Genomic DNA, 14,271 nt, shown 5'->3' on the forward strand with positions numbered 1-14,271 from the left:
CTCCTTAAATAAAGATGGTAGTATTGGAGGCTGCAAACAATGGCTAGTTTGTAGATGCAGTAGAGGCACAAGTAACAAACAATTGTGTGAAGATGGCAGTGGCAGCAATGGTTGACAGTACTAGTTTTGGCTGCTGATGCTGTCTTGGACAGTATTTTTTAGCCACTGCAAAGCTCTCCATCCAATAGACCATTGATGCTCATCTGATTCTTACTCAATCCAAATTTCTCCTTCTACATTAATCTAGTTACAGAATTATGATAATGTTGTTGGCAATTTTATGAAGCTTTTGAAGCAAAAATATTTTCAAATCCTCTGCAGTCATCAGTAGCGATACTCATAAGTTGCAGAAAATTAATCAGTCTGGGGAAACATCTTTGCAACTTCGAAGTGGCACCAAAGACTGTAAATAAATTATTCATGCTCAGGTAATGCACAAGGACAGATGAACCTAATGAAGAGTTAAAGTTGAGATGGATATTGAAGATGATCTGCTGCACCAAGTACCACAGATCTGCTGCCATCACTGAGTTTCCCTTCTGCTAATTCATGGTTAGTGTCTTGAATACAAGCACTGCCCTGAATCAATCATAAATAAAGGTGCAATAGGGTGTATAGTAATAGTTTTGTGGTAACCACACTGGGAAAAATTTAAATGGCAGTGGGAATGATAGCATCAATCAGCTTATACACAGTAGCATCTTCATTTGTACACACATTCTTGAGTATTTAATCAACTAATTATCAGAATATAAACCAGAAACTCACTAAATCTCAGCAACAGGAAGCAAACTAGAGAGAGTTACTTGAAAGATATTAGCCAAACAACCCATGTCTAAAGACCCGAAACTACGCAAATAAGAGTATTCCCAAATAAACTCAGAGGCCATTGGAGCAGCTTATTCACCTTACACAGTGAATTCATCACCTTCTGCCACAAGTGTATCTTCACTGAGTTCCAAATATCTATGTACTTAACAACAAGTGCCTTAACTTTCTCTTTCACGTAGTTGAAGAACTTGTTCCCAAGTTCTACGGCCTTGTTTATCAGACATTTGAAACCTCCAACAAGCTTCCTTAGTTAATAAAATGTTATAAATAAAAAAATATTTAAAAATAAAGAAAATAAATTAAAGACATTTTAACTTTTCAAATAGACTTCTATTTTGGAAAATATAAAGAAACTATTTTGAACTTGGAAATTAAATCTACTGAATGTTCACATTTAGCCTTATCAAACAATCTTCCATTACCACAGAAGTAAACTAGAATAATTCTTCTAGACTAATAGAATATAGGACAAAAAAGAGTACTTAAAACAAAAGATAAGTGAAAACAACAACAAAGGACCTATGTATTATTGCATCTGTGTACAAACCCATGTCTCTTTAAGTAATACAATGAAGAAAGCATACAGAAAATGGCCTCTTAAAGCTATGACATGGAAAAAAAGAAAAGAAAAAAGAAACAATATCTCACTACCAAGCTCACAACATAGGATACAGAAAATGGCCCCACTATGACCCAAAAAACCAATATCTGACTACAAAACTCACAACATAGGATACAAAAAATGGTCTCTTGAGGCTTATGACTTAAAAATCCAATATGACACTACAAAATTCACACTACTGGAACCTTGTCAGTGAAGCTACAACATGAAACCGGTGGCAAGTTATTATCTATACATATTTGGTCTAATGTGATCATCATAAAATGAGAAGTGATCTGTGGAAGGTATCCCAACTTCGCTATTCCGAGGGGGTCTTGCAAATCCTTCATTAAAGGGCATCCGATATAGCAAATCTGGATGTGAGGAATAAGTGGGATGGGTGTATCTAGTAGAAGCAGATAAACCTGCATCAGAGTAATAATCAAAAGAGGGCCTTAGAGGAGGAATTCTTGATCCAGTCTCCCTGTACGGGCTGGTGAGAAAGCTATCATCGGTGGGAACACTTGATCCAGTCTTAAGGTAAGGACTGGTGAGAAATCGATCACCAGGATTTGCTACAAACCCTGTATCGGGATAATAATTTTTTAAACTTGATTGGGAATCTGAACCCAGGAAGTTGGCTTCAGTAGCAGTTCCAAGTTGATAATCAGCAGGTACTCTAAAAAGGCCAGCGCATCCAACAGGAATCTCCACTCTCTCCCAAGCTCTTGTAGAAGGAAAAGAAGGTTCTATAGCTCTCCCAATAGACCCACCTTCTATTAGTGGTAATCTATTGAGTTTGTGTTGGAGTGATAACCTTGCTTGTTGAAGAGCCTCCAAAACACCTCCCAATTCGTTGGATGTTTCACGTGGCACCAAGGCATAGTGTTTGTCCTGGCTCCGTGAAGATTCTCCTTTACTTCCTACATAAGATGGAAGAGGAACATCTGCAGAATGGTCGGCAACATGTTCAGAATGGTCAGTGATATGCCCAGAATGGTCTGTGGCATCAGCAGAATGGTCTGTGGAATGCCCAGAATGGTCCCTGACATGCTCAGAATGGTCCCTGACATCTGCAGGATGGTCTGCCACATGCAGAGAATGGTCAGTGACATTTGCAGAATGGTCCCCAGGGGATACATGCGACCATGGATAGTGATGGGAGCTATGTGAAAGAGGATAGGACTGGTTTTCTAAAAACTCCTGGTGTAGGTTTTCCTTAGCCATTGGGAACACAAAGTCTGGAGCTAGAGATTCATAAGCAAGCATGCTGCAGCGATTCTGCTCCTGCAAGCATTCCATATCACCATGTAAATGAGTGGTAGAGATAGTGGGCAGTGTTTGGGATGATTCTTCATTGAAGTGAACATCTTCGTCATCCAACTTTGTTCCCTGGTCTTGAGAGGTGAGTATCCCAGCAGCAGATGGAGCTTGTGGCTTGACCTCATCTCTTTCTTCAGTGACATCAGAGTGGTTCCCAGGTTCACATGAATCCTAAATGTTTTGTATCCAAAGGAGAAATTGTTAAGAGTTTGTAAAATAACATTGGGTAAAGTGAAAAATGTATAACACATTCAATCTACATAAAGATCAGAGAAAGGTAGACCAAGCAACATTAGAAGCTATGCAAGGGTTGTGTTTTTAATCTGGAGGCAGGTGTCGAAAACAGCATCTAGAGACACATGCCGAAAGTGAAGGTTATACCTAATGGAATTTTTGGCCCACTGCCAAAGGGAAGTGTCTCCTACATTAGCCCAAGAATGATTCTCACAAGAAACCAAGGCTTCAATCTTTTGTCATTATAACTTCAATCTTTTGCTTAACGTAATTAGATATTTCAAATTTCTTTTAAATTTTACTTCAAATTAAGAATTTTGTTCATAAATACCGAAACTGTCTTATGGCTCATCTAATTGTCTTCAATATCACCATCACCATCATTAATAGGGTCTTCTAAGAAATCATCATCATATCTAATTATTTCATCCTGGTCACCATCACTGTTGTTGTTCACTCATTCATTTTCTTTTTTCTTTTTCTTCTTCTTAATCTCCTCCATTTTTCTTTTTCTTTTTTATTTTTCAAAGGGTTAAATGAAATTCAACTAAGCCCTTATTTTGTAGAACTTAAGTCTTTGACCAAGGACCCAAGACCTAACACTTACTAAAAATATATTCCAAAAGTCTATAAAAGCCCAAAACCCATCAAAACCCATTGAATATTGAGGCTCAAGCCTCTTATATGTTACAAGCTCACAAAGGCCCAATACCCAATGCATATTTGTGAGGCTTAAGCCAAGGCTATAGTCTCAAAGTTGTAAGACTCTTAGGGTGAAGCTTAAGCCTGAATTACCTTTGTACTAAGGCTACAGCCTCAATACTAACTCAAAGTGCCTCACCTTGAGGCAGGCCCTAGGGCATAAGCTTTGATAGCCTTTTTAAAAAGTGTTCTCATCTGATCATCTTGTGTCCTTAATAATGAAAATTTCCTCTCAATGATGCAATATTATCTTGTATGCCTTTCCAACCGGATATGTTTCACCTTACCATTTGAAATCAAAAGGCAACTTAACCATGACTTTAGAGAGAGAGAGAGAGAGAGAGAGAGAGAGAGGAGCAGCATGGCAATTTTCTTAAGTACATTGCATTATTCACTTTTCTCATTTTATCACCTTGTGTCCTTAATGAATGAATTTTTACTCTCAACTGATGCCATATTCCCATATTTCTCTTTCCAACTGACAATTCTTGACCTTACCATTTCAAATTAAAAGTCAACTTAACCATCACTTCAGAATTTGAGTATCAATTGCAAGTTTCTAAATGTTTTTCTAGCTTTCTTAGGCACTCTTCAAATAACTAATATTTTGCAGGCATAAATAATAGTCATCCATTCATTTTTATGTTTATGGTGATACCATTTTTCTTTGATCCCATTTCATCATCTTCACACTCCAATCCACAACCTACTTATCCATTGACCTTAGAACTCAATCCAAAACCACAAAGCATCATCATCATCATTTTGGTTGCATAAACATGTGTTCTCACATATTTATCTTGCGTATAATCTTGTTGTGTCCATGTTTAAATCATGTATTATCTTGGATAAAATACTGTCTCAAAAATCATCATCATCATGTGCTATTCTCGGATAAAATACCGTGTCTCAAATAAGTACATATGCACACTTTTCACACATTATTTGGTCACATAAACATGTGTTCTCACATATTTATCTTGCATAGAATCTTGTATTAAAGAAGTATATATATACTTTTTGCATACCCCAATTCACTACCTATTTATCCATTGATTTCAGAACTCAATCCAGAACCACAGAAGTATTATTGTTAGCTCACAATAAAGAAAAACCTACTTCTCAGTCCTTGCAATCTGATATTCAAATGGATAAAATACCGTGTCTCAAATAAGTACATATGCACACTTTTCACACATTATTTGGTCACATAAACATGTGTTCTCACATTTTTATCTTGCATAGAATCTTGTGTCTATGTTTAAATAAGTATATATGTACTTTTTGCATACCTCAATCCACTACCTATTTATCCATAGATTTCAGAACTCAATCCAGAACCACAGAAGTATTATTGTTAGCCCACAATAAAGAAATACCTACTTCTCAGTTCTGGCAATCTGATATTCAAAACTTAGAGAAGAACAATCAAATATAAAATAAACCTCACAACTCAAAAGTTTTTTTATTAAATATTATTATTATTATTATTATTATTATTATGATTAGCTCACAATAAAGAGAGAACAACAGCCACATGCAAAATAAATATAAATAAATAAAATAAAAATCTACCATCGCTACTACTATCACACTCAATCGTAGAAAAGAATTGTAGAGTCTAGCAGGTGATTCAATCCCAACACTAAACTAATGTTTTCCTGATGTGCACAAATATATGGTAACTATCATGTAAGACTGAAAAAATATGAATGGTCTATGAGATTGAAAATGCTAATGAAGCATACCGGTGTACTGCTGTTATTCTCTCTGAATTTCTCCTCCCACTCCCTTTGTGCTTTTTCCTCTGCCTCATATTGGCCTATGAGCTGTGCTTGATGCTCTAGTGCCCTTTCCATGTCTCTATCTCTTCCATTTCGGTTGAGATGATGATTAGAACCTGTTGCATCTCTCTGACTTTCTAAGCTATCTGAGACTTGGCCATCCATTAAAGCTTCCTCTTCCTGGTTTTCAGAACCTTCTCTTAAGATCTCTTGCCCACTATCAAAGCCATTAGGAAGACCTTCAGAACTGGAAATGATGCCATTATTTTGGGAATCAACCATGACACGCCCAACTTTTAACTCATCAACTGCTGATCTGGTAACACAAACAACTAACACATGAACAAGTGCATGTGGCAAGAGTAGTGCTTTGAAGTAATAGATATGATAAATGCAATGGTGCATGTGCAAAATGCTAACAGATTGCAGAGGGGGAAAAAAACTAACTAAATGAAAAAGAAAAAAGAGTGAAATAGTATTCTGTTTAATTGAAAGAACTTCAGTAACTTTTTTTTATAAACTCTTTTATATTCATGTTATTATGTCCAGATATGTTTATATTTTACATTTTATGAGCATGATGAGGTCAATGTTAAAGAGATACCAAAGGTAGGCAGGTCAAGGATGGGCCCGATTTCTTGCATAAGTAAATGCAGTGGGCATATAAATGAAACACTCCCTTTTTTTAACACAGAAAACTGGAAGAACTTGCCATTTCAATCATGCACAAATTGAGCTCCATTGAGAAACCAGCAAATGGGTTTTTGAGATTCTAAAAAGGGCCATTGACTACTGGTGTCTCATGAGCTGTAGGCTGGTAGAACATTTTTTTGCATGACATGGCATAGGCAGAATCAAGCTCACATATTCAAGCATTATAACCCCAAAAATTACCAACAGCCCAAGAAATGGCTCTTGGTATCTTTTCAAAGACAAAAAAGATACAATAATACACTGACCTTGTTTCTCTGCGTCTTATCTGGCGGCATGATTTACCAAGGTTGTGTTTGGGTGAAGAAGAACCAGAGGAGGCAAAACTGTGACGCCTTCTAATGGAACAATCCAAGTACCTTTTTTCAATGGAATGTGAAGAATCCTTGCTGCTTTTCCAAGACAATCTTCTACCTGTTGATGGAGAAAATTCAAGCTCAGAACTTGAAAGACCATCAGCATCATTTCTCCTTGATTTTGAATTTACAGAGCTTTCCACTTCTTTTGTGGAACCACCTCCCACATGAGAATCACAGAGGGCCACTTCCTGGTCAGAGCTTGAATCAAATTCCCAGGAAACATCACTTATGGCATGGTTCTCCAATATGGCAAGAACATCTGCAGTTGCCTTCTCAGCTTTGTTTCTTTGGATAGATACAATCTTAAGCTGTTCCTCCAGCTTCCATACCTAAAACACAAAGTCAATAGTATAAAAGTGTGCAGCAGGATTTGCAAACAAAGGGAAGGGACAGAGGGAGGGGAAGGAGGGAGACTAGTTTCTCCAACAATAAATCAAACAAGGAGAAATCATTAAAGCTAATCCAATCAAATAGGAAGAAATCATCACAACTAACCCTTTGAGCAAGTTCATCAGCTCTCTGTCTTGCTGTTCTAGACACAGATCTTTCAGACAGCAACCTTGCCCTGAGGAACTCAATAGTCATTGCAGTGGAATCCTCCATACCAGTATTATTCCTGTTTAATAAGAGCTAAGCAAATTAGAACCCAAACAAAAAGAAAGAGGCACCAAAAAGCAAAGACAAAGCTAAAACCATTGAGATAATATTCTCCAATTACCCAAATTCATTCTAATCTTTATCCAGAAAAAGGAACCCTTTCATTGTATAGTTAATTTCTGAACATCCAAAATGTTGAGAATAACTCCCAAATTATTCCAACATTATCAAATCATTCCAAATAATTATGGAACAGACATCATTCTTAATTTTCTAACATGCATCAGTTTTCTTATTCACTCCTTCCAGGAACTTCTAATATATTTCCTTATTTGCCTATCAAAGAAAAAACAAATCAGTTTTTCTTACTCACAAATTCATTTTTGTGTTTTTCTCAAATTATTCCTCATGCTTAACAAATGACAATCAAATTCTGTGTTATTCTAAAGCTGACTAATCTTAAAATATAAAATTTGTCACCATAACACTCCAATACTTAATTTTCATGATGCTGACTGGTTCTTAAACGTAGAATTTGTCAACATATCCTGAACCATAGTTGGCATAATTTGAATAATACTGAAAAATCAGTTGACCTTCAACCTGTTGATGGACCTAAGCCTATAATTTGCCACAAAGCTAAAAACATAATTATAAATTTTGTAAGCTACCATAATTTGGAACACCAAAAGAAATTTCATTATTATCCCAGAAAATGAACATTTCTTGATGAGAGGAATGTTAGTGACAGTCACAAGTGCCTTTGGTTCCTGCAGTTGACAAGTGTCTATATGGAGAGCACAATTTAATTGCCTGTGAAATTCACATCTCGCTTTTTGTTTTTTTATTTTGTTTCTTGCTACTCAGCAGAACAGGTTTACCATGGATTTTGCAAAATAATAATAATAATGATTTGTAGAAAATTTATGATTGATTATTTTAATTGCATGCCATCGGTTCAGGCAAGAGTCCACAGTGGGCAAGGGTGTCAGCAACAGTAGCTCCAGGAAGTGAAATCAAAGCATAATTCATCATGTCAAAAAAGCTAATTTTCTTGGGGGCAGAGACTTACCACTTAACCCAAATTCATGAGATCCCCAACACTGCCATATCACCTAGTTGTTCAGGATTCAAAGAGAAGACTAAATTCTCTAAACCTCTGTTTGGTTCCCACAAAAATTGAGGAAAAGAAAAGAAAATTAAGAAGCAGGACCATCATTCTTCTGTTTTTATGCAGTTTTCGTTTCTGGAAAATAAAAGATTTGCCTGGGCTAAGGCAAATTTCTGTGCGACTTATGCCATACCCAATAAGGTTGCGGTGATCAGCGTCTTAGATCCCATACAATGAAAAATCTAAGATTCATACTCCAATCTCTTTCATTTTTCAGCATTTTCTCAGCAAACAAAAAGCATAAGCAAAAGGGAAGACAAAAAACCATTTATCTCCAAAAACTCCAAAGAATCTAAGGTTTCGCACAGAATCAATAAACAGAAAATAACTGAAACTGAAAAGAACGAACACTGGAAACACTAAAAGCCCAAATCAAAAGCAACAAAAACTCATAGAACAGAAAACCCATGTGACCCTTACCTCTGATCTTCAGAATTCGTTTTCCAGAAGCAAAAACCCCAACCAAACCCTCACAAAATTCAATCCCTGCCTTTTGACATCAAAAACATCAAATCAAAGGCGCAAATGTGTATGCTTCCATATAAAGCAAAAAAAAAAAGAAATCGATAGAAGAGAAATGGTGAGATGGGACCCACTACCTTAGAAAAGGAATTCCATGTAGAAATTGAAAAACCCCACTATGACGTTTGTACACAGTGAGAGACGGGTGCCGCTTTGGTTCTTCACTACTTCTCCTATTTTATTTTTATTTTTATTTTCTAAATTTTATTTCCATTTTCTTTTCCAAACATGTGGCCTTAAAGTACAGAAGGTACGGGAAAATGAGTGCTTCTTGTTCATCATCCTTTTCGCATTTCATTTACGGGGAGAATCTAATCAATCTATGGAAGACAAGCCACCTCAGCATCACTATCCTATAATTCATGCCTCAAAAAATAAATAATTTTTTTAAAGATAGGAGAGCATGCGCATGAGGAACGATGATCATAAAAAAAATCCCCAAAAAATGGCAATTTTTTTTTTTTTCAAAAAACCCATTTTTCTTAAATTTATTTGTGTTATTTTTTTTCCCCAATTTATCTTTTATTTTAAATTGATATCACCCTTTTATTTTATATTATCATTTTATTTTTAATTATTTTTCATATTTATCTAATTAATCCTATTTAAAAAAATTAGTATCATTTCAATTTAATTATTTTATATCTATCCTTCTAATTTTATTTAATTTTAAATGTTTTTTATTTTAAAATATTAAACATACAAACTTATTCAAAAATTGCTAAAATATTAAAAAAATTAATGAAGTTCTAAAATTTTATAAATTAAAATTAATTTGATAAAATAAATTATTAATATAAGTTTTAATAATTTTAGTCATTTAAATAAATTAATATTAATAGCAAAAAATTGTCACCACAAATTTGTAACAAAATTTTAGAAATTAAATCTCAAATAAAATATTTTATGTAAATCGATTTAATGTTTTATTTAAAATGTAATGAAAATATGTTTTAATAAAAATATTTTTAAAATTACATTATCTTTGATCGTATATATGTCAATTACATTTACAAAATAATTTTAGTATGTGTATTCTTGTTTATTTTATCATTTTTTGAAGTTTTTTTTTAAAAAGTATTTTTATGAATTTTTAATAATTTTTGTTTTATTGATATTTTTGTCAAAATAGCCATCAATATTTCTGATATATCAATAAAATCAAAGTATCAATATATTCGTATTTAGCGATATTTCAACTCTTGCTTACCCTAATGGGCACTAGCTTCCTTCAACAATCTCTCACCATCTTACTTAGGAACCAAGCCCATTTGCCCCACGTAGATGGTAAGACTAGTAAGACTTTTCAAAGTTGCTTCTTGTCCACTTATAGAACTCAAAGATAGTAAACAATGCACGTTTGACAAAATATTCATTGTCCATGCATAGGGTGAGTCAACAACATATGTTGACCGCTAATAACTCGGGGAAAAGTATGTTTTAGTACCCACTTTTAAGAAGAATGCATGTTTAGTGGCCCAACTTTGTTGCAATTTGAGCAAGGGTCCATAATAAGAAATAATCACTCACTCGTAACCATCAAAGAATAGTGAAACCTTGGAATGTTGATAATGCCCTTAAATTTTTAAGGACTCATCCAACTCACAAAAGCTTGGCTTATTCATTTACTGCATAATCCTTTATATGCATCTTTAGCAAACCAGATGGATGACCAAGATATTATAAACATGTATCAATATAGTGATGAATTTGCATAAATGTACATATCCTAACAATAAAGGAAATAAAATGTTGAAGTAGACAAAGAACAGTGAGTCCTTAGTTCATTTCATTTATTTTGAAGTTAGAAACAATGAAGAAACTATGGTGATGTTAGTTTCCTAAAATGATGCATCATGGGTTGTGTGTTTTTCAAGGTTTAGGAAGCAATTGTTGGGTTAACATTAATAATCCCAAATGAGATATAGGATCAAAATGTAATTCAATTGATATGATTTTCTCAACAATATATTAAGTCATATGTAGGTCCATGAGAATCAATATGATTTGATTCAATGATACTAGGTAATGTGCAATCATTCAAAGGCATTGTAGATTTCAAGGATGCAATGTACTTGATATCAATTGTTGGTTGATTAGATTCATATATAGGAGGATTTGCAAGGACTTAATTAATGATGGTATGCAATGTACTTAATGTCCAAATGAGTGATTATTCTTTATTATCTTATCTTATATATATCCATCTAAACATACTTATCCTATGATAATATCTTAGGGTAAAATTTTGCAAGATCATGCCAAATTTTGCATGATAAGGCAGAATGAACCAACAAGGCATAATGACAGGTTTAGGAGTTTCAATCTCACACAAAGAAGTAGATTTTGTACATACATGCAAAATGCACTAGATAGTTGTAAATGTTGCAAGGGCTAAGAAACCCATGAGAATCAATCTCTCATGATCATGCGATTTTTCGCATGATTATGCCAAAAATTGCTAAAATGATGATAAATGCAATCAACCCATTTCTATTTCATATGATCATGTGAAATTAGTGATCCTTTTGCTAAATTTTAGGTCCCACATGTCTCTTTTATGGTTCGATGATATATATTTGCTTTGTTTTAGGGTTTAAAGGAGGGGTAGTATGTAAGGAGAGAGATTTAACTCTTCCTTTTGAATTCTTGAATAAAGTTTTAGCTTAATTTTCTTTTCCATTCTTTTCTATTTTATTTTATTTTTTTGAAAACTAAACAAAAGTTGAGACTAGAAATCCTTTACCATGTTTGGCTAGTTTTATAAGATCCAAAGATGTTGACATAAAGGTCAAGAATCCAAACTAGTAACAAGCAAATGTAATATAATGATTTAGGGTTTAAAAGAGGGGTAGTATGTATGAAGAGATATTTAGCTCTTCTTTTTGAATTCTTGAATAAAGTTTTAGGGTTTCTTTTCTTTTCCATTCTTTTCTATTTTCTTTTTTTGAAAACTAAATATGGGTTGTGAGGGGAAATCCTCTACTATGTTTGGCTAGTTTTATGAGATTCGAAGAAGCTAACATAAATGTTAAAAATCCAAAGGAGTAGTAGGGAGAAAATGTAATATATTGATTTGGTTTCTTTATGTTTTCATATTTGAATTGGTAGGAATAATTCTTTATGTTAGTTTTATCAACTTTTCTGGTTTTTTTTAGTATATTATTTACATGGAGAGAATACAAAATAAATAAGAAAATTACAATCTTATTTTTGTTTATACAAATATCTCGGCAAAGATCATGCTATACTTGTATGGCATGATTCTATATTTACGTCTACAGTTGTATCCTTCCTAAGTTGGTTTCTAACAAGTCAGGCCAACACTCCCCCTCAAGTTGATGCATACAAATCTCTGATGCACAACTTGTTGAGTGAGTTGTGGAACTCTTTGCTTGATACTGCCTTTGTGAGTATCTCCGCTAATTGGTCTTCGGACTTCACAAATGAAAATCAGATTATTTTTGCTTCTAGGTTTTCCTTGATAAAATGTCGATCCACTTCCACATGTTTTGTACGGTCATGTTGGACTGGGTCTTGAGATATTGCAATAGCAGCTTTGTTGTCACAAAAAAAAAAATCCATTTCTGAGGCAGAGGCGAAAACTAGTTCAGTAAGTAGTCTCTTGATCCAGAGTAGTTCACACACCCTTTTTTCCATTCCACGAAATTCTGCTTTAGCGCTAGAAAGTGCTACCACATTTTGCTTCTTGCTTCTCCATGTAACAAGATTCCCACCAATAAACATAAAATAACCTGAAGTAGATCTCCTATCTAAGATATTTCCAACCCATTTTGCATCTGTATAGGCATTAATTCTTAAATGACCATTCTTTGAAAATAGAAGTCATTTCCCAAGTGAGGACTTCAAGTATCTTAGTATCCTGATTATCGCATCCATGCGGTCTTCACTAGGGTTATGCATGAATTGGCTAACTACACTTATAACATATGCAATGTCTGGACGAGTATATGAGAGGTATATGAGTTTGCCAACTAACCTTTGGTACCTCCTTTTATTCATTGGTGCTTGATTTGAGTATTCTCCGAGTCTATGGTTTTGGACAATTGGAGTATCCACCGGTTTGCACTCCAACATTCCTACCTTAGTTAATATATCCAACACATACTTCCTTTAGGAAATAAATATTCCTTGTTTGGACCTGGAAACTTCAATTCCCAGAAAATACTTGAGTCCTCCCAAGTTCTTCATCTCAAATTCGGTGACTAACTCTTTCTGTAGTCTGTTTATTTCTTCATCATCATTTCCTATGATAATCATGTCATCCACATAGACTATCAACATAGTTACCTTTCTCACTTTGTGCTTTATGAATAGTGTATGGTCCGAGTTGCTTTTCTTGAATTCGTATTTCCTCATTGCTAGACTGAACCGCCTAAACCACACTTGAGGTGATTGTTTCAATCCATATAGTGCTCGTTGTAGTTTGCACACAACCTTGGTTCAGTAGATGCCGTGTATCTCGGAGGAAGTTCCATGTACACTTCTTCTTCAAGATCTCCGTGTAGAAAGGCATTTTTTACATCAAATTGAAGTAATGGCCAGTCAAGGTTGGCTGCAAGAGATAACAATACCCTTATAGTGCTCAGTTTTGCAATTAGTGAAAAAGTTTCTTGGTACTCAACCCCGTATGTTTGTGTATAGCATTTTTCCACCAGTCTTACTTTGTATCTTTTGACCGTACCATCTGTCTTGTGTTTGATAGAAAATACCCATTTGCATCCTACTGCTTTCTTCCTTTCAAGTAACTGAAGTATGGTCCATGTGTTGTTCTTTAGTAGTGTCTCCATTTCTTTTTTTATTGCTTGAGTCCATTTCAGGTCAAATAATGCTTCTTGAACTCCAACTGGAATTTGACTTGAAGAAAGTACATGGCCAAATGCTCTGAGGGGTTCGGATAATTTCCTGGTAGACACATAGTTGGCAATTGGATACTTTGATTTTCGCTTTTCAATATCAGGAGAATATCTAGTTGGTGGCTTGCCATGATTTTCCCTGAAATGTAATGTATATTCAACAGAAGTATTCGAGTCACTTATATTGGAAGACGTGTAAAGAATGCTTACCTCAGGGATATTCTCAGGAGGTGGGTCTGCATGTACTAAGGAAGGGGGGAACTTGGTTTAGTTGCTGAAGGCATATAATTTTCTGAAGTTGTATTATGCTCTGTGGGTTCATCTAGTCTTGTGGGATCAATCGACACTAGGCTTGGTTCTTCATCCACCATAGTTTCACTATTTGGCTAGTCAAAGTGCAACCATTTCTGCTCTTCATCTCGTGTCTCCCCCTGAAGAGAAGAAGTGGGGGTTGGGAAAAAATGTTCAGACTCTAACAAGGTGACATCCATAGTTACATAGGTGTGTCGGGTAGAGGGATCATAGCACCGATAGCCCTTCTGGTACACAACGTAGCCTA

The 14,271-nt window shown here is 34.8% G+C and overlaps 1 protein-coding gene across 3 annotated transcripts; it reads right to left on the reverse strand.

Annotated features, from left to right (window-relative positions):
- Window positions 1-1,330: 1,330 nt before the first annotated feature.
- On the reverse strand, window positions 1,331-9,083 carry LOC104881178 (uncharacterized). 3 transcript variants are annotated; one of them, XM_010660421.3, is made up of 6 exons: window positions 8,913-9,083; window positions 8,734-8,799; window positions 7,041-7,161; window positions 6,435-6,874; window positions 5,440-5,791; window positions 1,331-2,926 (listed from the first exon to the last, which is right to left on the reverse strand). In XM_010660421.3, exons 3-6 carry the CDS (start codon window positions 7,146-7,148, stop codon window positions 1,679-1,681), a joined length of 2,148 nt encoding a protein of 715 aa, XP_010658723.1. In that variant the 5' UTR covers window positions 7,149-7,161; window positions 8,734-8,799; window positions 8,913-9,083; the 3' UTR covers window positions 1,331-1,678. The 3 variants fall into 3 exon arrangements, with proteins under 3 accessions (XP_010658723.1, XP_010658722.1, XP_019080124.1); XM_010660420.3 differs by having other exon boundaries at window positions 8,734-8,803; XM_019224579.2 differs by lacking the exons at window positions 8,734-8,799; window positions 8,913-9,083 and adding an exon at window positions 8,215-8,718.
- Between the last annotated feature and the right edge of the window lie 5,188 nt (window positions 9,084-14,271).

This window comes from Vitis vinifera, chromosome 13 (genome assembly GCF_030704535.1).
Source record: "Vitis vinifera cultivar Pinot Noir 40024 chromosome 13, ASM3070453v1".
NCBI lineage: Eukaryota > Viridiplantae > Streptophyta > Magnoliopsida > Vitales > Vitaceae > Vitis > Vitis vinifera.

What these genes read in the sequence shown, in the direction of transcription:
- LOC104881178 (XM_010660421.3), bottom strand. Translation starts at nt 7,148, where the DNA reads ATGGAGGATTCCACTGCAATGACTATTGAGTTCCTCAGGGCAAGGTTG. An exon ending in ATAAGACGCAGAGAAACAAG is followed by an intron (nt 5,792 to 6,434) that starts GTCAGTGTATTA and finishes TTGTGTTACCAG; the next exon opens with ATCAGCAGTTGATGAGTTAA. An exon ending in AGAATAACAGCAGTACACCG is followed by an intron (nt 2,927 to 5,439) that starts GTATGCTTCATT and finishes CAAAACATTTAG; the next exon opens with GATTCATGTGAACCTGGGAA.